This window comes from Metopolophium dirhodum, chromosome 1 (assembly GCF_019925205.1).
Source record: "Metopolophium dirhodum isolate CAU chromosome 1, ASM1992520v1, whole genome shotgun sequence".
Lineage (NCBI taxonomy): Eukaryota > Metazoa > Arthropoda > Insecta > Hemiptera > Aphididae > Metopolophium > Metopolophium dirhodum.
In genome coordinates, this window is record NC_083560.1 from 43,493,437 (window position 1) to 43,517,552 (window position 24,116).

General features: G+C 30.4%; 1 protein-coding gene and 1 non-coding gene across 2 annotated transcripts; both read left to right on the plus strand.

The window, feature by feature from the left end:
• The first annotated feature begins 4,786 nt into the window (after window positions 1-4,786).
• LOC132935813 (uncharacterized) lies at window positions 4,787-6,692 on the plus strand. The gene is made up of 3 exons (XM_061002438.1): window positions 4,787-5,365; window positions 5,906-6,170; window positions 6,434-6,692. The coding sequence occupies exons 1-2, from the start codon at window positions 4,908-4,910 to the stop codon at window positions 6,147-6,149; spliced, it is 702 nt and encodes a 233-aa protein (XP_060858421.1). The 5' UTR covers window positions 4,787-4,907; the 3' UTR covers window positions 6,150-6,170; window positions 6,434-6,692.
• A 14,715-nt stretch (window positions 6,693-21,407) lies between these two features.
• Trnak-uuu (transfer RNA lysine (anticodon UUU)) lies at window positions 21,408-21,480 on the plus strand. Its single transcript has one exon. It is a non-coding gene; the product is annotated as a tRNA-Lys (tRNA).
• Window positions 21,481-24,116: the final 2,636 nt, after the last annotated feature.

Sequence of the window (24,116 nt, forward strand, 5' to 3'; positions counted from 1 at the left end):
GTACTCGAACCACTGCAGGACTTAATAAACATGGGGGAAGTGTGTGATATTGCTATATAATACTATAACTATAAATAAAGATCCAGTACGTAGATATGGTAAAAATAATATGTTACCACTTACACGTGTGTTGTGTGTAAGACAAAGACATGAGATGACGTCGTACGCACGTGGCCGCGGTTTGTTGTCTCCGGCTTACTAACGCGCATCATATTATATAATAATATATATTATTATATGAACTGCGAGTCCCCCATACCAGCTATAGGTTGCCAACAGCCAACATTTTTAGAAAGAAATAGTCAATACCAGCTGTGTTATACAAAGTGTTTGCTATCTTTTTCTAAAAATGTCGTTACCTATCTCTGTTGTTGAACTATTCGCTCTCTCTCTCTCTCTCTCCCGTTATTAATGGTACCTAAGTTGCTGCTCCCCCCTCCGACCACTCTCTTACTCACTCTCTGTTATCGATCAAATTTTTTTTTATAGATTTGTGATAATAACATAGGTACCCACAAATGTATATGTTTGGCAGTTCCAAAGTCGAATTAATCTATAATCAAACTTAAAAGTGAGAACATTGTCTGCGTTCCGTCACCCGTTAGGAATTGTGATGCTTTAAATTGTAAACGAGTTATGAGCATTTTTAAATATTATTATATATTATACTTATAATATAACTACATTCTTGTCAACAACTAAAACATCGTAGAAAGTCGACGAGAGAACACGTGTCTAACCTTGAAATTTTACAATAGGTCATTCACTCAGATGGTAAAGGTAACAACACAAAACTGAAACGGCTGAACTACGTTAATAAGACGGAGACAACACATGGAGATTGCGCCGCGCCCGCACCGTCCTCATATAATGAGTACCTATATGACTACTCGTGAACCGACCATATAATATTATAATCTATCGTCATAGTGCCTATTACCACTTCCACTACTGGCCGTAGAACGGCGAAAGCCACGTAGATAAAACGGAATAATATTATAATATATTTTAGGCTCGGCAAATGTGGGATTTACATATTTTTTATTTTTTATGCTTCGCCACGGCTTACTGCACCGGACCAAGCTATAGAAATCCATTCTACCTACACAATGACTACGTTAAATATCAAAAAAATTTTAATACATGATATTCCTTCCGTAAAATATTTCGTCGATTTTAGAAAAAAGTCCACTTCTCTTTTTTTATACAAAAAGTGTATATTTTTAAACACATTTAATGGTTACTTAAAAAAAATGATGCTTTAATAAATTATATGGCTTACGAATTATGGCTTATTATTTTATTATATCTACCTATTAAACTTCACATAATATATCAAAAATTTATTTTACAAATACTAATACCATTTAATATGTAGATTGTATATAGGTACGATAATATTTTTTTATGTATAATAGTTAACATCGCCAACCGGCAAACTAAAGTTTTGCACAAGTTATCAGATCTTTTATTTTCATTTATTTAACTCAGTAATATAACCTCAGGTACCTATAACTTACTAAACGATGACATTGATAATAAATAATTATTATAATATTGACATAGGTGGTATTGATATTGAGAAAAAAATTTTGCGTAATATTTTAAATTTAGAGGTAATCATGGTCAGAATATATTTAATTTATAAAATAAAATCTGCAGGTGATAAAATAACGCATCAAAACCCGCTAAGAGTAATATACGACTATATAATATGAGTTTTAGATATATAGGCAGTGGTGCCGAAGTCTATAAAATGTAGTCAGACAATTTTAAAATTTTACGGCCTCAACATCTTCATTAATTATAACATATAAAGGTACGACCTCCTAATATATTATATACATTTACTAATTACCTACTTATAATCATGGCTTAAAGGGATTCGATACCGTGATTTTTTATGTTTTTGTCTAACACGTGCGTGACATAGTATTTTAGACGTGTTTTTTGCCAAACATACCAATTGATCTAATGAAGTGATAAGAATTCTAAAAACAGATTTGAATTTGTCGTCAAGTCTACTTGAAATTGACTTTCCCACATTTTTGATTTTTTGATTTTAACTTCTCCGAAAATTGAAATACAACAATTTTTAAATACTCTTTTTTAATATGACATTTTTAGGAATTTGGGGTATAATATCAAAAATGTAGGAAAGTCAATTTAATGAAATGTGGGAAAGTCAGTTTAATGGAAAGTAAATATAAAAATGTACGGTGGTCAGAAAACAGTGTAGTTTGCCCACTGGTATTGTCGAATAGTCGTATAATGATATCATCTCGCTGCATCTCTCCGACTCTCCCTGGGCGCATGTATAACTTTGTCGGTTTTCGTTTTTAATTATTCAAAATGCATATAATTTGAGAGTTCATACGTAGACGCATTATTAGGACTATATAATATATTATACCTACTATCGACATAATATGCGGGAAGTCGGTTACTGCGATTGTGTCGTTGCGCAGTAAACAAATTAAACCCGTTTATAATATTTACTATTCGTGTATTACACCACGGTTAGTTACTAGGTTAGAATCACTATAGTGGAGTATACATATAATTATGGTTCTATGATAATATTGTTAATATTTTTTTTACAAATAACGATTATATAAACGAAATAATTGCTTTAATACTACGAGTCGTTTAAAAAAATAGCAATTAGAATACACATCTATAACGATGCTATAATAGAAATATTAATAGTACCAATAATATGATAAAACATAAAACGTGGAGACGGTTACGTCATCTCTATATTTTCATAAACCAATAATATAGAACAGATGTACAATAAAATATGGGTAATGAAATATGCAATAAAATAATTATTTTAAAACAATCACGACTATCGTCTATATTGCTATTATCGTTTATTCAACGCAGCCTAGTCGTATAATAATAATAATAATATATTATTCGTTTAAGTACATCGGTCGCTCAATTTTTTTTATATTGTATATACTTCCATGTGCCTATCGGTATTTATATAATATTGTTATAAACCCATTTCATTAGTAATATAAGTATTTGTAATATAAGCATTTCTTTGACATATATATGTAACCATGTATCCGCCGTAGGAACGAGCACGGCCGGCGTATATGGCATTCCGCTGCATGGGCACTTTTGAGCCACAGCGGGCCCGCCCGACCGCGCGCGCTCGTCCCCAAGGCGAGTCAGTCGTTGTCAGTCCAACAGAGCCTCCACAAATCCGTGTATTTATGTATTAACATTATGTTCAAATAAAGTATAGTGGTTAACTACCTCACTGCGTGTTTCATTTATTTAGTTGTGTAGACGTACATAACAATATATACTATGTATTTTTAAAATCTGCAAAATCTTTTTTTCTAATTATATATTACTATATTAGATATTAAATTATTATTAAGAGGGCGTCAGCGTACTATTTGTTTTCACTCTCTCTGACCTACGAGTAACATAGACAATTTGCGTTCAGCAGATTATAAAAGCGAGATATAAGCATTTTTTAATTGTAAAATGTTTCATACAACGTGCTTATAAATTGAAATATCATACTAAAACCGACGCAAGAACACAGATAATGTTCTTAAAAAACAAGTTTGATATCAGGCCGATTCAATCTTATACTAAAGCTAGCTACAGAAGGTCGGTTCTCCAGAAACGACTTGCGAGTAGGTCGGAGAGAGAGAAAGCAACTAATAGTGCATTTACTAACCCGGAGAACGCTGTACACGTGCCATGACCTTCGTTTTACAAACGCATAATATAAACAATAATATACCAACATTTACGTACAACAGTTTCAATTTTTTTTGTTGTGCGTGAATTTTATTAGAGTGAACGGATCTTATATTATCAAACTTATAGGTCAGAACATTATGTGTTTATGTATTCTTTCGTTGGTTTTATTACAATATTTTAATGTTTAAGTGCTTCAGACGAGCGGGTACATAAAATATTATAACATTAAAAAGTGCTCACAACTCGCTTTAAAATATTGTAAAAAAACTAACGAGATCCCAGAGGTGACGGTCTCATCATTTATCTTATCATTTATCTAGTCACGATATAATATCAATTCACTCTTCATAATAATATTAAAACCGACACAATGACTGTTTACTAACAGTGGGACTGTAGCCGAACGAAAATTTGGTACCCATAATATTATGTTGTCTGTATATTACGTTGGACCGAGGGTGCAACAGTACAACACGTATCGTGGGTAAACGTTTTCGTGGAATTTCATACCGGTTCCAAAAACCGGTATGTGCTCTCCCCCTCCCCCCCCCCCGTCTCATCACCCATTCGCTCAGATGGAATTATTAACGTGTTTTCGAGCCGCCGTCCGAAAAAAAAAGAGAATAGTCGGGTTTTTTCGACGCATGCGTGTTCACAAACATCGATCGAAACGACAAACTATAGAGATAAAACCAGTATAATAATATATTATGTGCAGTAAATGTAAAATAATAATAATAATAATAATATCAACAACAACGAATATTATCCAACGACCGCCGAGTTAGTAACAATAGTATGGCGTACGTGACGGACGATAAACATTTTTAACGTTTTGTATGCGTATGAAATCATTAGACGTAGAGTAGGTGGTGGCGGCGGCGGCGGCGGCGGCGGCGACGACGTCTCATTGGACCGCTCGTGGCAAGCCTGAAACACCACCGCCACGACCGCGCCCGAATATTGCCGACGTCTACGTTTCGGCGGCTTCGTGGGCCCGGGGCCGCCGACGAACAGCGCTCGGCGTCGGCAGATCAGTCGTTTCCTACTCGTAGCTACGGTTTCCCGTGTGTAGACGTCACTCAGTGAATTTAAGTTTTGCGGTCACCATCCTGTCTGTCGGCCCTCCCGTCTCGTTGTTTTTACCGTTTCCGCCTAAAACATAATAACTTATCATGCCTAGCTTACACTGCCACTTACCACCGGAAGAAGAAGAAAAAGTTCTCGAACAAGATGATGTAATTGATTTAGGGGAGGAGGTCGCAGCACCGAGCGAAACTGATGAACAAGAAATGGACGACAACCCATCTGTTACTCGGAGTGACGATGGAGAAGAAGAAAACGATTCAACGGACCACGCAATTGACGATACAAGCAGTGAGGCTTCGTCGATGCTCAACGACCCAACGATACAACGATGGGTCCCGGTGGTCAGCAGCTCAAGTGATGAAAACGAGTCCGAGGGAGGCGGATTCTGGACACCGCCGTCGACCCTGGGTGATGATATTGAAGATATAAATGCCGTTTCTGGTATAAGACAAGGCTTTCTACGCAGAAACACGGCCAGGAGATCCAGAGGCAGACGTCCTGGTGTGTTTTATGTGAGGCGCGGACGACACCGCCAACCTTTGAAGTACAGTACATAACAATATCATTATAGCCTATATTTATTTTTTAACGGACAACAACAACGTTGATAAACGAGTGCGCGCGATGACTTCACGCGGAATGTCAATTATCGTTCTCGTCGTTGTCGTTGTCCGCCGTAACGTGGTTATTGGGTTCACCAATAACATTATTAGTGCTCCGACACCCTTTCAAGATTTTCAAGGAGGATACACCGCTCGAGTGTATCGGTACGTATCGGTTGGAAATCGAGCGTTACACGCGCGTGTGCAATACCGGCAAAACGTATCGATACTCGTCGGAATTTCCTTTTTGAAAATCTCACAGACTTCTATAATATTATAATGGGTACATTTTGTATAATGACCAGCAATATGGCGGACATGATATGCGATATGCTTTTGAAATCTGGCTTCACTATTCCTCCTATGCGCAACGTTAGGTATACCTACAGTGTATTGTAGACATCTGTGGAAAATGTCGCGAAACACTGTCGTTTTCAAATTGCGCATGTGACTAACTAACGATCGATTTTTACTCCCCGCAGTGAACAAGAATGGTACCGTCTTTCACCGTTCGAACGCGGGCTGACATTCAACGGGTTCGCCCGTAATCTAGAACCAGAAACGGTTACGGGCCATATGGTTGAAGACTATCCACGGGACATTTTGTACAAAGTGAAATGGAGAAATATGCGAGAGGCCAAATTTATTGAAGCCAGCGTGATGCGGACGTATAAGCCCGAAATGGTGGTTGACTACTGGGAGGCGAATATTAGAAGGAGTTCTTAACGACCTTAATATTTTTCCTTGGTTGGTATATTTTAATAATAACAATACTCACAATATAATATACAAAACAACCGTGTTGTTGAGATTAAATTTCTTTACGAGGGTGGGCACAACAATTTATTATTTTTTTGTCGTGAGATTACTCACGTCGAGTAATCGGCTTCGTATTAAATTAATAATGATTTTCGTTCATCCCACACAACTATTTAAGTCCAATAATTTCCCCATTCTAATATGGTATAATAATATTATGATTATTAATTTGTTGTTTAATGTTTTTTTAGGACCTTCAGCAAGATTAATACGAGTGCCAACGATTTTTTTTTATGATTAATTTCAATTTAATATTACATTTTTTTTTTTTTATATAAGCATATAATATATAATAATGATTTTTTTTTAACGATAAATGTTCATCATTTAATTACCTACTACATTAATTATTATACATGTATTTTTTTTTTATATTGTTTTATGTCTTAAACAATTAAATGACACGACTGGTATATGAATTATGATAACAAAATATAAATATAAAATGTGATTCCTCCTTTACAAAATATTGTCGACTCATTTATTTTTCTTGTAATATTTCTGGGATGCACGCAAATACAACACTGGTGCACTAAACGAATTTTTCCGAGTTCAACATCATACATTTTCATAATCTCAGATATACTACACTTACAGCTGAGAATAAGGTTATAAATGTTTTATTTGTGAGTTTTAAGGTTAAAGATAAAAAAAAACATGCACAATGTATATTTATGTATAAATAGTAGTTCAAGAAACAAAAAATTGTTACCCAATTATTGTCTTGGACCTTTCTTATTAGGTACACAGGTTTACGTAGGTAGGTAAGTAGGAAATTAAGGTACCTACTTCTGCGTATTCCGAATAATGGTATAAAAATAATTTTTAAAATTGTCTTTCTTAAAGTAAGATCTGAACGTTACCTGTATTTTGCTAAAAATCGTGCCCTGTAAGAAACACTAAAACGCCTCATAAAGTGAGCAGTTTTCGATAATTTTTTTTTGGAAAGTGTAACGTTTTTTTACAAGTCACGTTGGACTAGGATTTTCAAAATGTTATTTAATTTCAAGTGAGTAATGCGCGTATGTAAAAAATTAATATTTGGAATATTTAAATATCGTAAAAAAACCAACAAGAGAACGCAGATAATTTTCTCACATTTAGGTTAGATAATAGGTCAATTCACACTAATATTTAAGCTAACAATACAACATTATAACTGCTGGACGTACATTTTGATATTATTATGCATTATAGTAAGACGGAGACAGATAACATATTATGGCGAGTACGACGTCCTCTTAAAAACATATTATTATAAAGCGGGAGATTAGGATATTAAAAGACGGAGTACAATGCAAACTGTAGAATATTTTCGCCGATTAATTAAAATAAATATATCAAATTTGGTTGATTTGCAGATGGACAGGATTGTTAATCTCGTGGAGTGTATTTTTGAGGACAAAATTACATTAGCACCGGGCCAACTAAAACTAAACACACGATTTTCGTCTACGCGTCCATACGTACCGCACGGTTATAGATAATAAACTATTATCTATATCTGTGGTATGACGAGATAGGTGATAACGATTAACGATGACTATCACGACCACTTTGTCTACTTCGATGTCTATACATTCGTACGTTGGTGTACAACCACAGATGTCTATATAGTACAGAACATACGTAGTGTAGTATAGAAGTCTGTGTGTACAACTGACGCTCGGCATCACGGCCGGCCGTCGGACTGTGTTTACGTCGTTCCGGTATTTTATTTTAATGTGTAGCTGATGTATTAATCGTTTTGTAACCACCAAACACACGTTTTCATCACGTTTTTGGGCCACTTCCAGGTGGTAGCTGGTATCAAATACTATAGATTAGAATACGAGAAGTTCTGTAGAAACCTGCTGGCGTCATAGCGCTCCAAAATGTATGTGATTGCCTATTCAGCCCCTTTATCCTTAACACTTTTATGTACTCGTTAAGAGGATCGCAGAAGACGTATTTTTCATGCGTTTTAGACCAGTAAGCGGTAGTAAATTACACATACTTCGGAATGTCCGATTTTAATTTTTTATACATGTATGAACTCTTTGACAAAATATCTAGGTTATTTAGGAAGTCGATTTTCAATTTTCAATTTTAAAGGACCTTAAAATAACTATTTTTTTTTCAAAATTCGCATGAAATAATTGCATTTGTATTTATTTTGGGCACATCTAATTTTAAATCAAAAAAGAGATTCCTAAAGAGCATAGTCTAGAAGTTTACAAATTCAACCATTTTTTCAAAATTACAATCGGACTTCAAGAAGTATGTTTAATTTACTACCGCTTTTAGTAGTTTTTATAGCGTTGCAAACATGAATATATTTCATTTTTCGTAAAGTATTGACATAAGTAATAATTATATTTTTCCAAATTTAATACAACCTACATATATTTAAATAAGTAAGTAAAATATTTATTATGGATATTATTCATTGTAAAATAACAGACGACAGTTGTAGTCTGTAGAACGTAGGTAGTAGTTATATATACTAATATTCTATATGCCTATATTATTATTATCGACGGCTATAATAACAGACAAAAAGATGTAACTTATAAAATATTTAATATTTTGTTTGTAATTTATTATATTTCATAATATTATTATAATTTATACCCGTGAATATACTAATTGTGTTTGTCATTTCTTATTTATCTCGCTGACTTTTACTCTAAATTGTACCTATCATATACATATAGTATTGTTGTATAATTATATTATCTACCTAGGTACCTATACGATAGTACTTCGTGGATATCATAATTTAAAGTCATATACAAGACAGCGTATTATCAATAATTACGATAATACAGTTTATAGATGAATTTTTAAAAATATTATTATAGTAATATACTTAAATTTAAATATTTATATTAAACTTCGTGTTTCAATATATAGTATTTGAAATTTCTAAAATTGGTAAAATAATGTGGTAAAAAAAAATTTTTTTTGACTTTTTTTCTTGGTTACATGGTTTTAGAATTAATTAATTTAGTATATGAACGTGAGTTTCCTTTTCCTATCGGGGATGGTTTGTAATACTACTTTTTTAAATTGTTGTATTTGTATAAAAAAGTTAAGTAATGTAATAGTTAATAACTATGAAATAACAAAGTGATTCTCTTGTGTGGTATAATGTAATTGTACATTTTTGCGAATTGCAGCGAAAGCCGAGTAGTGAGTAGGTAATATAATAGTAAAAGATAAAGCGCGCAATTGAACATAAATTGTCATTTTATTGCATTTTAATTATACGTAGTTCTGGGAATTCGTAATACTGTCGACCGATAGTCCGTGGCACGCGATAATGGATTACATACGCTTATGTTCATTTACTACTCACACATAGACATATCCCAAATGTTCATGTTATGTGAATTGCCTAAATATTACTCCTTAAAACATGATACGCTGGAGCCCCCTTAACTAATACAAATAATTTGGGGCCATAAATCAATAATATAAAATAGGTATTAAAATATAGATTACTATTATATTATAATGAGTACAATATACATTGGTACATATTTTGTTGTATGCAAAATACCAAAACAATAATTATTAAACAACATAATATTATATCATTGAATAATGATCAGCATTAAGATAATTGATTATTTTTCCATACCTTACGAAATTACTCTAATAAAGTAATTATTATTATTGATGTAACAGACAAAAGTGAGGATAATTCTCAAGTCAACCTGGAAAATACACACATAGAAATTAAATCGTATCAAAATGCCAATTTATTATATCCATTTAAAAATACATTAGAATTTGCAAAAAAAGTTACGTGTATATTTAATTTAAATATAGTCACTTTTGTTAAAAAATAAAACCGGTGTTCGAAAAGAAATAATAAAAATTGTTGATATTGTTTGTGAGCCATTAAATATATGTGATGCATGTAAGACCGAATTCTTAAAAAAATTTTTAATGTATTAATAAATAGTTTCATAAAAAATAGCAATAACAACATTAATGTCTTCAAAATGCATTCAAAAAATTAAAATTAAAAAAAATTGTTCATTTGTAAATTAATATATTGTATATTAATCAAATTGTAAAATTTATATTCTTTAATTTTACCTATGTTGTATTATATTATACACCTAATTATTATTTTAACATATTATATCATAAATATAAAAATATTGTTCATACATATTTCATAATGTTCTCATACCTAAGTTCTATTTCTTTTATTATTTTGTATTTGTACATTGTACATAATATTATGACTTGTAATGATGGTGTACACTATTGTAAATATTTAGTAGGTACCTACATTTTTTATATTGTTTTAATAATATTTTGTATTAATCTTTATGTCACACATTTCTCACTGTACATATTTTTTAGTTAGTATAATCAATATTTTGTGATAATTATATAATTATTTGTTCACAACTAATCGATATCATTAAAATGTTTAAAACTTAAGACCCGTATAACCGTGTAGAACTATATCAAATTATTGTAAAAACAATAAGCTAACCATCAAGTATTACTCTATGAAATAAACCTTGTTTTAGTAATCCAGTGTCCATAATCCATACAGCCATACACTTGATACAGGTAAATGGTAATGATGTATTGCACTATAAACTATGTATATTATTCTATATTTTAACATTAATAACACTATAATATTAAGTACCTAAAGGCTAATGGACTATTGGACTTAATTTAAAAATTAGAAAAAAGCTAAGTAGTTGTTCTTTTGTACTAATAACTTATCAGTTAATGGTTATTAGTGTCTAAAAAAGAAAAATTAAGGGGCTTATATAGGCAACCTACTATAATATGGAGCGCTACAGTGTCCCCTAGCAAATCTAAGAGCTTCCAGTATTCTAATCTATAGTATTTGCTGGTATATAAAAACAGTCAAAAAGTCAAATCGATCAAAGTCATCGATCGTAATTTTTCGTTGGCCAACGCACAACGTCCATACCATACGACGAGCGGCCAACTGCAGCAGTCGTAGTTAACTACTAAATAGTTTGTAAATGACGTAAAAATTCGAACTTTAAATGCTTATAAAAAAGAATTATGTCTACGTACTTTTAATATTTTTTAACTGCTATTGTAACAATATATCAGGAGCCTTGTATTAAATTTTCAAGATTTTTGGCCCAACAAATAAAATTGTATTGATATTTATAGAAAAAAAAACTAAATAAATTGAAATTTTCAACTGTGCGTTATTAACGCAAATATAATAAAGTTCCGAGTACTGCAGTAATGAGTGTGATTTATTCTGGCCTCTACTTCACTAATTAGAAGTTCTGTATCAATAAACAGTTGTGCTATATTTTTTTATCGTAATTTTTTAACACTTTTAATACTTACAACAAAAGAATTTTGAAAATTAATTTTCGAGTATTTAAAAGTTCACAATGAACATGACAAATTATATAATTAATCATGACAATGAACAGCGATGACAAAATGAAAAAACGCATGTGACACGCGTTTGATACACAGGGCTCTGAACCATTCTATTACACGTCATGACTAGTCACGACGATCGACGATCCACGCGTACGGATCATGCCGTAGGTATACGTCCGTACGCGGGTACAAAAAATTAAAAAACGCGCGCGTTTCGTACGCGTGTCCAGTGGCATGAAGAAGGACTATATTTGAGGCACGTGCTTCAGTTTAAAGGGTGTTAGGTTAATTAATTAAGTACACATTAAGACTAAGCCAATCTTTCTCAGTTATCATTTACGTAAATACGTAATTGCTTATATAAGTATTTATAATTATACTAATATAAATTATTGTGCCCCATAAGTTAATGAAGTTCGTCGCGCCACTGCGCGTGTCAATGAAACAGTGTATTTCATACTAATACATTTTTCATACGCGCGGCTGTGAAAGAGGCCTAAAACATTTACGAGCGTCTAACGTTGTGCAAACGTGTGTTGTCATGCCGTGTCGTAAAACGAGTTGGTTCGTTGATAATAAATATGAAGATAACACGGCATAACGACATTCTTACTATAAATTATAGTACTATAATAATATCTTCACTAGACGTACACTTTTGGGGCAATAGGAGAGGGATACGACGGCTCTAGCTCCTCGCCGTAGACAATGAAATGCGTAGCAATGGCGGTTTTGACATGTAATTTTACATGAGGCGGAAAAATATTAAATTGTAAATACGGTGGAGACTCGTTTGCGCACATATTAATATATTTTTTAAATTTACGACAACTCATTTGCGCACAAAATAGAAAACAATGAAAACCAGCTTTTAGGTACAGTTTTGGGTGTACATGGTGTCTTAAGCGGCCCAACACGTTCAATATTATTGATATCAATGAGCACCCGTTAATTGGGCTAGTGAACCAGACGATAGCCCAAGAGCAACGAACGGAGCTGAAAACTTTCACATGCACTTCAATAGTCAATTTATACCTCCCACCCTCACCAAATTATTCATATACTAATAGAAATTCAAGCCGATGCTGATTTAAAAATAAATTATATATACCTGTAGAACAGAAGTATTTAAAAAACAAAATTAAATGAAAAAAATGTATTCTGATTACAAATCTAAAAAATTGATCTTTTAACATTTTTGATGCAAACGCGTACCAATAAATATTAAATATGTATTAACTGTAATTTTTGTAATTTGTAATTTGACAAAATTGTGAATAATTACTCTCTAAGGAAGCTGTTCTATGAAATAAATAGCTAAAATAACATTTCTAAGCCCGCCAGTCCATAACATCAGAATATGATGAGACAGAAAGTCCTAAGCCTTTTAAAGGGCGATGGAAAATGTTGTTTGAGTATAATAATTGTCCACTATCAGTGTTGACCAACTCGAAAATTTGGAGGTACGCAGATTATTTACACCCTATACGTGGATAAATTTCTTGGGAAAAAGGTTTCTATTGTTCGTAAATTGTGCGCAAATGAGTTGTAAAAAAGGTAAATGTGCGCAAATGAGTTGTAGCCGTAAATACACTATTACTCTAACGTCTCTAACACAGGAAAAAAATATGTGTGCTTTTCAAAATGGAGCGGAAATATAAGCCAGCTATGAGTAAAAACTATTCGGTGCTAAGACAATCATTTTATCATAATATTCACACTTATCGATAATATTTCATGACCAAATGGTGGCAGACGTGCGACACTGCGACGGCCGTGTTTCAGTGACAACAGCGTGTAGCCCCCCTCCCGCCCCCCCTAGCAAGTAGCGCGGCTGCACACAATATTTATGTACCCGGCGGCCGATGTTGAGCGGTAGATTTTAGTCTTTTAGTAGTTTGAGGCGTCCCATCTTGTCTATGACAATACTCATTTACACGGACAATTCTGAGCGACGGGGAAACTAGGAAACCGATGTTGTCGAGTTAAACAGAGATAGTAGACGTAACCAACGGAAGAAGACTTTGAGACTGCGTCTCCACTTAAACAGAAAAACAGCTCTACTTGTAAATAATAATTAATTAAAAATAAAAACGTAAAGAATAGTTTTATTATCTGTATTGGAAATATTATATTATTATATTATATCGTTTTCTCCGCTCGTCATTATCGGAGGCCACGAAATCTTAAGCCTATAAATAGTTATTTGGACGGCGGTCACCGTTCAGCGAAACTGTCGCCCGAGTGAGTGCCCGACAGTTTCAATCGTAAACATGTAAAATGACGTTATCGCTGGATGGACGGAGGAGACCGAGGAGAATACACCGCGTATTATAGGCGCTGTCGAAGCTGGATTGGCTACAATATTATTATAATAATATTCCTGGCCGCCGATATTCACCGTCATAATTTATTGCATTTAAAAAAAAAATCAATAATCGTAGAAGTTATAATTTCATTAGTCTCCACAGAATGTTATTTACTCACGAGCCGCCACTGGACGTAACGCAATTGTTGCGGTGAACAACTTCACTGTATCTGCAGCTGTGTTTGCTCCGTAAAAACAACGCATACACTAGAATAATATTATTGTTCAATAATAAATTGTAAACTGCAACCTCGGGTGACCTTGAAACGACGGCAGTAAACAAACATAATATTATAATAAAACTCAGGTTCGTGGGCAAGGTCGTTTCAATGTTTTTGTCAACAGATTCATCTCAGTGCAAGAACCCGATCTTGTGTCGATTCTATATTGTTCGTTGAGGCTCAGTCAAACAGAAAGCGGTAAAATAATACAACCGACCGCTGCCCGCGGCGGGAAGCGTACCCGTACACGATGGCATCCCGCCCTCTGTGCCTATAGTGCTACTCTATGGGCTAAATAGTTACCGTAGTTGTGGTATACGAGACAGGTTTATGATACCTACCGTGGTATCCACGACCACGGTATGGTAACCCGCGGGCGTCGGCCAAGGAACTATACTATATTATACTTACCACTACAGTGGCGTTACCACTACAGCGGCGTTACCACTACAACTGCAGGTTACTAATGGTACACACTACAAATGGTAGCTTTAACTACTAATGGTACAACTCCGACTCGCTGTTTAGCCGCGGTCCGTTCGGCGTCCACCGAAACGTAATTATCGGCTGCAGCCATAGATATAAAAATAGATATTAATATTAAACATTATATCTGTGGCTGCAGCGGACGACGTTTATCTTTTTGCGTGACGTCTCTATGAAATGCCAACAGTATTTAGCAACAAACAATCTTACTATTTTAGACGATTATTTCGACATCGATTTGTGTTTTATTTCTAAAGTATAACAATTTATCGGCGATAAACGAATATTCGTCATTGTTCTTTTGGGAATAATTGCAAGTAAGTAGTATACTATAGTATAATTAAGTATATGAGAAATTTGAGCGTCATAATACCTATCAACTGTGGTCTGTGTTGCGTGAAAATAATGTTATGACACGATGTTATAGGGATCAATAGGATTTTGTTTTTTTTAGATAAAAGTCTGACCAGACGTAATTAAATAATAACCAAACCAGGACCGGTCCTCTTATTGACTTCTAGCTTTTTCCTGTGCCGTGACGAAATATAACTGTTTTTTGATATAATTAATTTGTTTTTAAAACCACAAACACGTTTTTATACAATTTTAGGAAGGTATTTAAAATATAAATGTATAAAAAATAGTATTCAGGATCTAAAAACTATTAATACTAAATTGAGTATAGCCATTGATATTTAGATAATTTTAACATATATGTTTAAGTAGAAATGTTTGTAAAATTATAATTGTTTATTTATTTTTAGTATATTAATACAAAAAATTAACTATAATATAGTATTTTCTTTTATCATTTATCATTACCTATAATATCTATTGCCTATATTTAATTGAAAACATTTGCAAAATCCTTATTCATTTTCATTATTTTTTATTTTAACGTATATACATATTATCATTATCATAATAATATATCATAATCAAAATTAATAAAATATATAATTAATGATACCAAATTTATAGTTATATTTCGACCTATTTGTGTTAAAAAGTAATGAATTTGTTAGCGTATAAATATTACAATAATACACATATTTAAATATTTATAAATTAGACTAATTTTTTCAATTACATCTTTTCGAGAGATTTTTTTCGAGGACTTTATCTAGGGTCTTTTTTTCGGATTCCATTTACATAATGTACCATTTTTATATAAGTAGTTGATATTATTCTATGAATTATGTGCCCAAAGAAATTACAAACAAAACCATAAATACTTTTGTCTATTAAAGACTATAGTAGTGTATTTGCCTCATATAACGAATAACCACACATAAAATTATTTTTATAATTATTATTTTATTTTCATAAAATGTTTATAACATGACCAAGTCTCGATTTATGATGTTATTTAAAATATGTTGTCTGTTTATGAGTTACTTATAGGCATAAGACATTTTAAATTTTGTTAGTTTTTTGTCAATTATTATTGTCAATTAATAATTTTTTGCTTGGTCAAAAACTTTGAAAATAAAATACAAGGATCATCATAAGTTGTTATTTGTATAACTAAAAAAAAAGTTGGGATTAAAGTCTGAAGTTAGAATTTAGACGAAATTCATCAAAATTGCGAAAATTTGCAAAATTATTATGTAATTATCATACGTTTTTCTATCTTAAACAAATAAAAAAAAGTTAACTGGGAAAATTAATTGTTTATAAGTATTTGAACTTTAAATTGTTACGACATTCACCCATAACTATATCAAACCATTTTTTGATATTTTGTTGGAATTCATAAACGTAGTCCGTAAATACTTGACAATTTCACCAAATGTTTATTTTGTTAATTTATATAAAAAATAACATTTTCAAAAAACTTTGAATATTTTTGAGCCATAAATCATTATACATATAGTATAATTTACCATGTTGTGTAATTTACCACATTACACAAATACAGTTCACTAACTATAACTCATCAGTTGCTTATATTACTCAGTACTTAATACATATTTATGGATTCTGTTTGCCGGACATAAGACTAAACTATTAAATCATAAATTCCTTTAACTTACAATTTTTTAACTATTGTATTTTATATTTTTATACATGAACATAAATTTTCACATTTTCTGTATAGGTACTCCGTTTTTATGGTAACACGGTATATACAGAGTGTAACAGAAAGACCCGACAAATAAAAACAAAAAAAGGTGGATAAGTGGATGTCGCTCTGCTGTTCAGTAGGTTACAAGTGGGTCACTGTAATGGATGGTGTCAAATTTTAATTCAATGATATAATATCATTGTATAAGAAAAACGATTCTGAGCGAAAACGGTCAGTCAGCCTATGATATTACCAAGTATATTTGATGATATTATTGTGAATAAAGTAATTTATATATAACCTATTTACGTGGAGCCGTTTAATAATTATTAAATTTCAAATTTGATAAATGTATAAACTTTAAATGCTTATAACAAAAAATTGTGCCTATGTATTTTTAATATTTTTTAACTGCTATTAGAACGATATATCAGGAGCCTTATATTCAATTTTCACGCTTTTTTACCAAACAAATAAAATTTTATTGATATTTATAGAAAAAAAAACCAAAAAAATTGAAAACGGACAATGTCCGTAAACAGCTCAAAAGGAGTCAAAATATTTTCAAAATTGTATGGTGTAAATAAAATGCATTATACATTTTAAAAAAATTATGAAAAAATGTATAATATAAAAATGAACACACAGCCGCGCGCGTCCGCGATTTGACTCCTTTCCGAGCAGTCGCTAATCCGCAGTCGCTGCAGCGCGCGACGGTCGCGCGCTGCAGCGACTCTCATAGGAATCGGTTTCATCTATCAACAAGTAAACAAGTGCAACGCGGCTGAGATTTGAATCGCGCCGCGCCGCGGCGCGTCTGCAGACGCGTCCATAGGAATCACACCTTAATGTAAACATTCAGTGAAATTTTCAAGTATCTACAGTCATTCGTTTATTAATTACAATAAAATAAGAAAATTGTTACATGAGAAATCGAGTGAATATCAAATGTTGTAAAAATATAAATTTCAGACGCTCATAAATATTTAATTTAAGTTTCTTGTAGACATTTTTTTTTTTGAAAAAACTAGACAAACTTATGAGCAGGGCTAGGATTTATATGCAAAAGCATGTTTTTTTTTTGCGACTTCTGATTATTGATTTTGTCAGTAATGTCCACCAATCACCTCATGATGAGATAAATGGTGGTATATTTATTTTGCATGTTTTTGCATATTTTGGATGAAATGCATATTATTGCATATATTGAATAAAATTAATATTATTGTACATTTTGATTATAAGAATGCGAAAAATAAATGTTTTATAGTAAATTTCATAATACTTGGTTTTTTGTCAAACATAAATTTTATTTTTATAAATACAATCCTATGGTACAATAGGTATGCGATAAAAGATTAAATAATTTGACATTCATTTTCGAAAATTTGAAAAAATATGTGATTGTAGCATGTAACACTCGTAGTGAATGTGAATTATAAAATTTATTTCTAAATTATTTTTTTTTCTCAATTATATTATATTAAGACGCCCGATGCCGATGCCATTTTGTCCTCAAAAATATATTCTGCGGGAATAATGATACCACCTTATAGAATCAACCAAATTTCATAATTTTTTATTTAATTGCTAGAGAGAAATATTCTACAGCCCGCATCGATCTCTGTTTTTCAATATTTCATTCTCTAACTTTATAATATGTCTAAAAAAATACAAGATAAAAAGCATTTTTTTTACAAATTTTTTAATACAATTATTTGATATAAAATACAAAATCAGAGATTGGTGTGGGCTGTAGGAAGTCTTTTTCTTTCAGATAAAAAAAAGTCATCAGAATCCGACAATTCTACAAAGCTTGAGCGTTATTCCCGTAAAGTCGTTTTTTTCGATATAATACACCCTATCAACCCCCCCCCCCTAAATAGGTATCAGGTAGTAGATTAGTGTAAAAGTCTTATAATTGAAGTGGCAACTAAAATATAAAATTTAATTTTCAAATTTTTCACAATTCTATAAAATTTAAATGCATATTTTTGCATATTTTGGTAAATAAAATGCATATTTTACCGTTTTTTATTGCATACAAATCCTAGCCCTGCTTATGAGTAATCTTATATTTCATTTTCAAATCTTAGATTTAAAAAGAAAAATTTTTATGAATTCTCAACTCAAAATAATTTGCTAATTTTTGTGATTTTTCCGTATTTTGTCAAAATTTGAACTTTAAATGCTTATAAATAAAAACTGTGACTAAGGATTTTGAATTTTTTTCATCTGCCTATAAAACAATAACATAGGAGCCTTCTATTAAATTTTCAAGCTTTTTTACTCAACAGATAAAATTTTATTGATATTTATAGAAAAAAAAACTAAAAAAATTGAAAACTGACAATGTCCGTAAACAGCTCAAAAAGAGTCAAAATATTTTCAAAATTTTATGGTGTATAGGAAATATAAACATTCAGTCAAAATTTCATGTTCCTACGGTCATTTGTTTTAGAGTTACACTAAAAACCAAAATTTCAGATTTTGCGTAAAAATTCCCGTTTTTCCTTAATTTTTCTTTTGTTTTTCACGTCGCTTTTGAAAACTACTGGGAAATTTTTACTTTTGACCCCCCAAAGTACCAACTAGATTCACTATCCTATCAGAAAAGTTACTGTTGAAGAAAATTCAAGCACTTCTATTGTCCTAAAAGGTGATGACAGACACAAAAATGAAAAAATAAAAAATAAAAAAAAACACACATCATTGTAAAATCAATACATTCATCGCTTCGCTCAGAATCTAAAATTATACTATTTAAACGTTATATGACAAAAAAAAAGAAAATTATATAGATAATAGACAATTTAATAAATATACTTATGTTAGGTAAGGAACAGCAAGTTAAAATATTATTTTGAAAATAGTTATTACGTTTCAAATTAATTTACTCCAAAAAAAATATTATGAAAAACAAACTACTCGACTTAATAAAATGTTTTCAAAAACTAGATTTACAAATTGCTAGCTATTTTTCCAAAAAAAAGGAATAATATTTTAAAAAGTTAATAATATACTGTATTTGTAGAGCAAGTGCCTATAATTTATAAATTAGGTATATATAAAAAAAAATTAAATATTTAATTATTTATTAGAACAAAAGTTATTTCATGTGTTATTTCCGATTATTTTTAAGTTTTGTTACACTCTGTATAGAATATAGATATTTGAAATTTAAAATTATTATTTATTTAGTTTTAGATTCTGAATGTATTGATTTTACAATGATGTGAGTTTTTATTTTTATTTTTGTGTCTGTCATCACCTTTTAGGACAGTAAAAGTGCTTGGATTTTCTTCAACAATAACTTTTCTGATAGGAAAGTGAATCTATTTTCGACTTATTTTGAGCTGTTTACGGACATTGTCAATTTCCATTTTTTTTTAGTTTTTTTTTCTATAAATATCAATAAAATTTTACCTGTTGAGTAAAAAAGCTTGAAAATGTAATAGAAGGTTCCTAGGTTATTGTTTCAAAGGCAGATGAAAAAAATTAAAACTCCTTAGTCACAGTTTTTATTTATAAGCATTTAAAGTTCAAATTTTGACAAAATACGGAAAAATCACGAAAACTAGCAAATTGAGTTGAGAATTTATAAAAATTTTTCTTTTTAAATCTAAGATATGAAAATGTAATATAAGATTACTCATAAGTTTGTCTACCTTTAAAAAAAAATGTCTACAAGAAACTTAAATTAAATATTTATTTTATGAGCGTCTGAAATTTATATTTTTACAACATTTGATATTCACTCGATTTCTCATGTAACAATTTTCTTATTTTATTGTAATTAATAAACGAATGACTGTAGATACTTGAAAATTTCACTGAATGTTTACATTAGCATTTTATTTACACCATACAATTTTGAAAATATTTTGACTCCTTTTGAGCTGTTTACGGACATTGTCCGTTTTCAATTTTTTTGGTTTTTTTTCTATAAATATCAATAAAATTTTATTTGTTTGGTAAAAAAGCGTGAAAATTGAATATAAGGCTCCTGATATATCGTTCTAATAGCAGTTGAAAAATATTAAAAATACATAGGCACAATTTTTTTTTATAAGCATTTAAAGTTCAAATTTTGACAACATTTATTAAATTTATAATTTATTAATTATTTTGTAGTTAAAATGTATAAAATGTTTAACTTTTATGGCTAATGATTGAAAATTTAAAACAAGGCGCTTCGTAAATAGGTTATATATAAATTACTTTATTCACAATAATATCATCAAATATACTTTGGAAATATCATAGGCTGACTGACCGTTTTCGCTCAGAATCGTTTTTCTTATACAATGATATTATATCATTGAATTCAAATTTAACACCATCCATTACAGTGACCCACTGTACAGCAGAGTGACATCCACTTATCCACCCTTTTTTAAATTTTGAGCTTTAAAAAATTGTAACGAAATTTAAAAATTTAATACAAGGTTCCTGATAGACCCAAAAGCCATACTTCAACCAAGTTATCTCACCTTTAACAAAAAAAAAAGGTTACCGGAAAGTAAAATGAATAATATACAATACATATTATTATTGATATTTTCTGGTATCAGTTATTATAAAAAACAGTTATTGAAAACTAGCTAAAATATCGATTAACTCTCGAAGCCCGGATAGCTCAGTCGGCAGAGCATTAGGCTTTTAACCTAAGGGTCCAGGGTTCGAGTCCCTGTCCGGGCGAAATTTATTTTTTAAATTTTTTTAATGCAATTATATTTTTTATGAAAACGCTTGGCATTAAGAAATACCTATAATACTTAAAACTAATAATATTTAATTACCATGCATTATAGTAATTAAAATAAATATGATTGGATATAATTTTAAAACTGTATTTTGGTCAAAATAACCCCAATAACTGGTATTCAATATTTCTCTATTTAATTTAACTAAGTTTAAATACTATTACTGATTAATAACTTTTTTATTCTATTATTTCTCATGTAGCGATTTTCTTATTTTGTTGTAATCAAAAACAAATAACCATATACACTTGTGATTTATATCACATGTTTAATTTACCAATTCTTATACTTGATAAAATGTTCAAAATATTTTGACTTGTTCTGATCTGTTTACAAACAATTTAAATTTTAAATTTTTTTAGTTTTTTTTCTATAAATATAAATAACATTTTATTTGTTGTGCCAAAAAGCGTCAAAATTTAATAGAAGATTCCTGATATTGTATATATAATAGCAGGTAAAAAATATTAAAAAAACATGGGCACAATTTTTTCTTATGAGCATTTAAAGTTCCGTTTTTTACAAAATTTATCAATTCAAAATGTAATCATTATTTTTTAGTTAAAAATGTATAAAATGTTCAACTTTTATAGCTAAGGATTGAAAATTTAAAAAAATGTTCCACGAATTAGGTTATTCTGTAACCAAAAAATTTAAAAAATTGAAATCATGGTTTTTTTATAGTTATGTTATGTTCAAATTTGGAGGAAACTACACATTAAATAACCAAGGAAAACGATTTTAGTTATTTTGTTGTAATTTTATAACATTAATTCAACTATTACCGGCTATCATATTAATAATAAGTAATAACAATATAAATATAATATCAAGTATCCACACTGACATACCGTCACCGCTCAGAATCGTTTTTCGTATACAATGATATTATATCATTGAATTCAAATTTAATACCATCCATTATACAGTGACCCACTTGAAACCTACTGTACAGCAGAGGAACCTTCACTTACCCACCTTTTTTACAATAATGTTTTGTAATGACTTCAAATGATGTAAAAAAAACTTTGTATAGCTTTAATGGTTTTCAAAATAATATATGTCTTGTATAATTATATAAAATAATCACCTAGTACCTTTATAAAGATATTAATTAAATACATCAATATAGGTATGAATTGAAATGTAGGTATGAATTATAAATGTTTGATATGCATTTTTATTGTGATATTTTTATATCATTTTTATATAATACCTATACGCATTTACATAAATAATTTTAAATTCGTTTTTCAATGAATAAAAAATATTATAAAAAATAATAAAAAAAAATAGGTATATGAGTCCCGATAATATTCTTTTGTGGGCCGGAGTATTATACTTGTGCCCTGATACATACCAGAACTCGTTCGATTCCGCGCATTCTCTGGTATGCCGACGCGCGACGGCACCGGTCAATGTGCTTGCAAAGTGCTCGAAACTCGAAAGTGTAATATTCTTTAGTGGGCTGTATACCAGGACCCCATATGGATAATGCTATCATTCGTGACAACCTTATAGTCTTGGAACCAGTGGTTAAAAGTCGTAAATTAAAGACTATAAAAAAAATTAGTCGCAAATACCCACCAACACATTAATATTATCGAAACACAAATACAATTAATAATATTATTATTTACATTCAACATATAATATTAGAAAATCTATCTCTCTCTACCAATAGCAAACGAATAAAATACAAAGTTCACAGATCTATTGTGAAATATTAAAATGTATGGCCATACCAAATACTCTCATCATATTTTCTACGGATACCACAATAATTATCATCGATATTAATATTATAAAAATATTATTATTTTTATTTATACAGTTATTATATTGTTCTAAATGTGATAAAATTCCAAATTACCAAAACCTTGGTTTTTATAACAATGCGTTAATTTTATAATAAAACCAATTTTGTAAATTACTGTTTCTATTAAATGCGATTTTAAATTAGTTATGAATTTCTTTTACATGATATAATATATTATATTAACCAATTAGTAAAAATGTATAAATTTAAGTATCATTCTCAAAAATTTAAAAACCCATTAAAATACTTAATCTTTTGACAACATAATATTATACTATAGCATAATATACTAAAATAATAAAATATGAAAAATCACCTTAGTGATATGACTAGATATTATTCTTGTTGCGAACTTTTTACATTATTTTGCGATATCACATCATCGAGCTAGATGTGCACCAAAGCGATATAGTTGAAAAAACCAACGAAAAAACATAGGTAAAGATTCTTGTTGGTACACATACAATAGTAATAATAATAAAATTTATATAACAATATTCGATTTTGAAAATTACACCTTAATAAAACGATATAATAAAGTAAATAATATGATCACGTCAAGAACAGCCAGAGATTGCTGTGTTAGAGAAAAAAAATCGTATGTTTTCAAATGCTTCCAATTTATGTAGTTTAAGCCAAATTATTTTTATCATACATTTTATTGAATTTAAATTAAATTTAGAATAACCATAATTTTATCATAGTAAATTATTATTTGAGTATTTAATTGTATAACTCAAACGTTAGTGGGC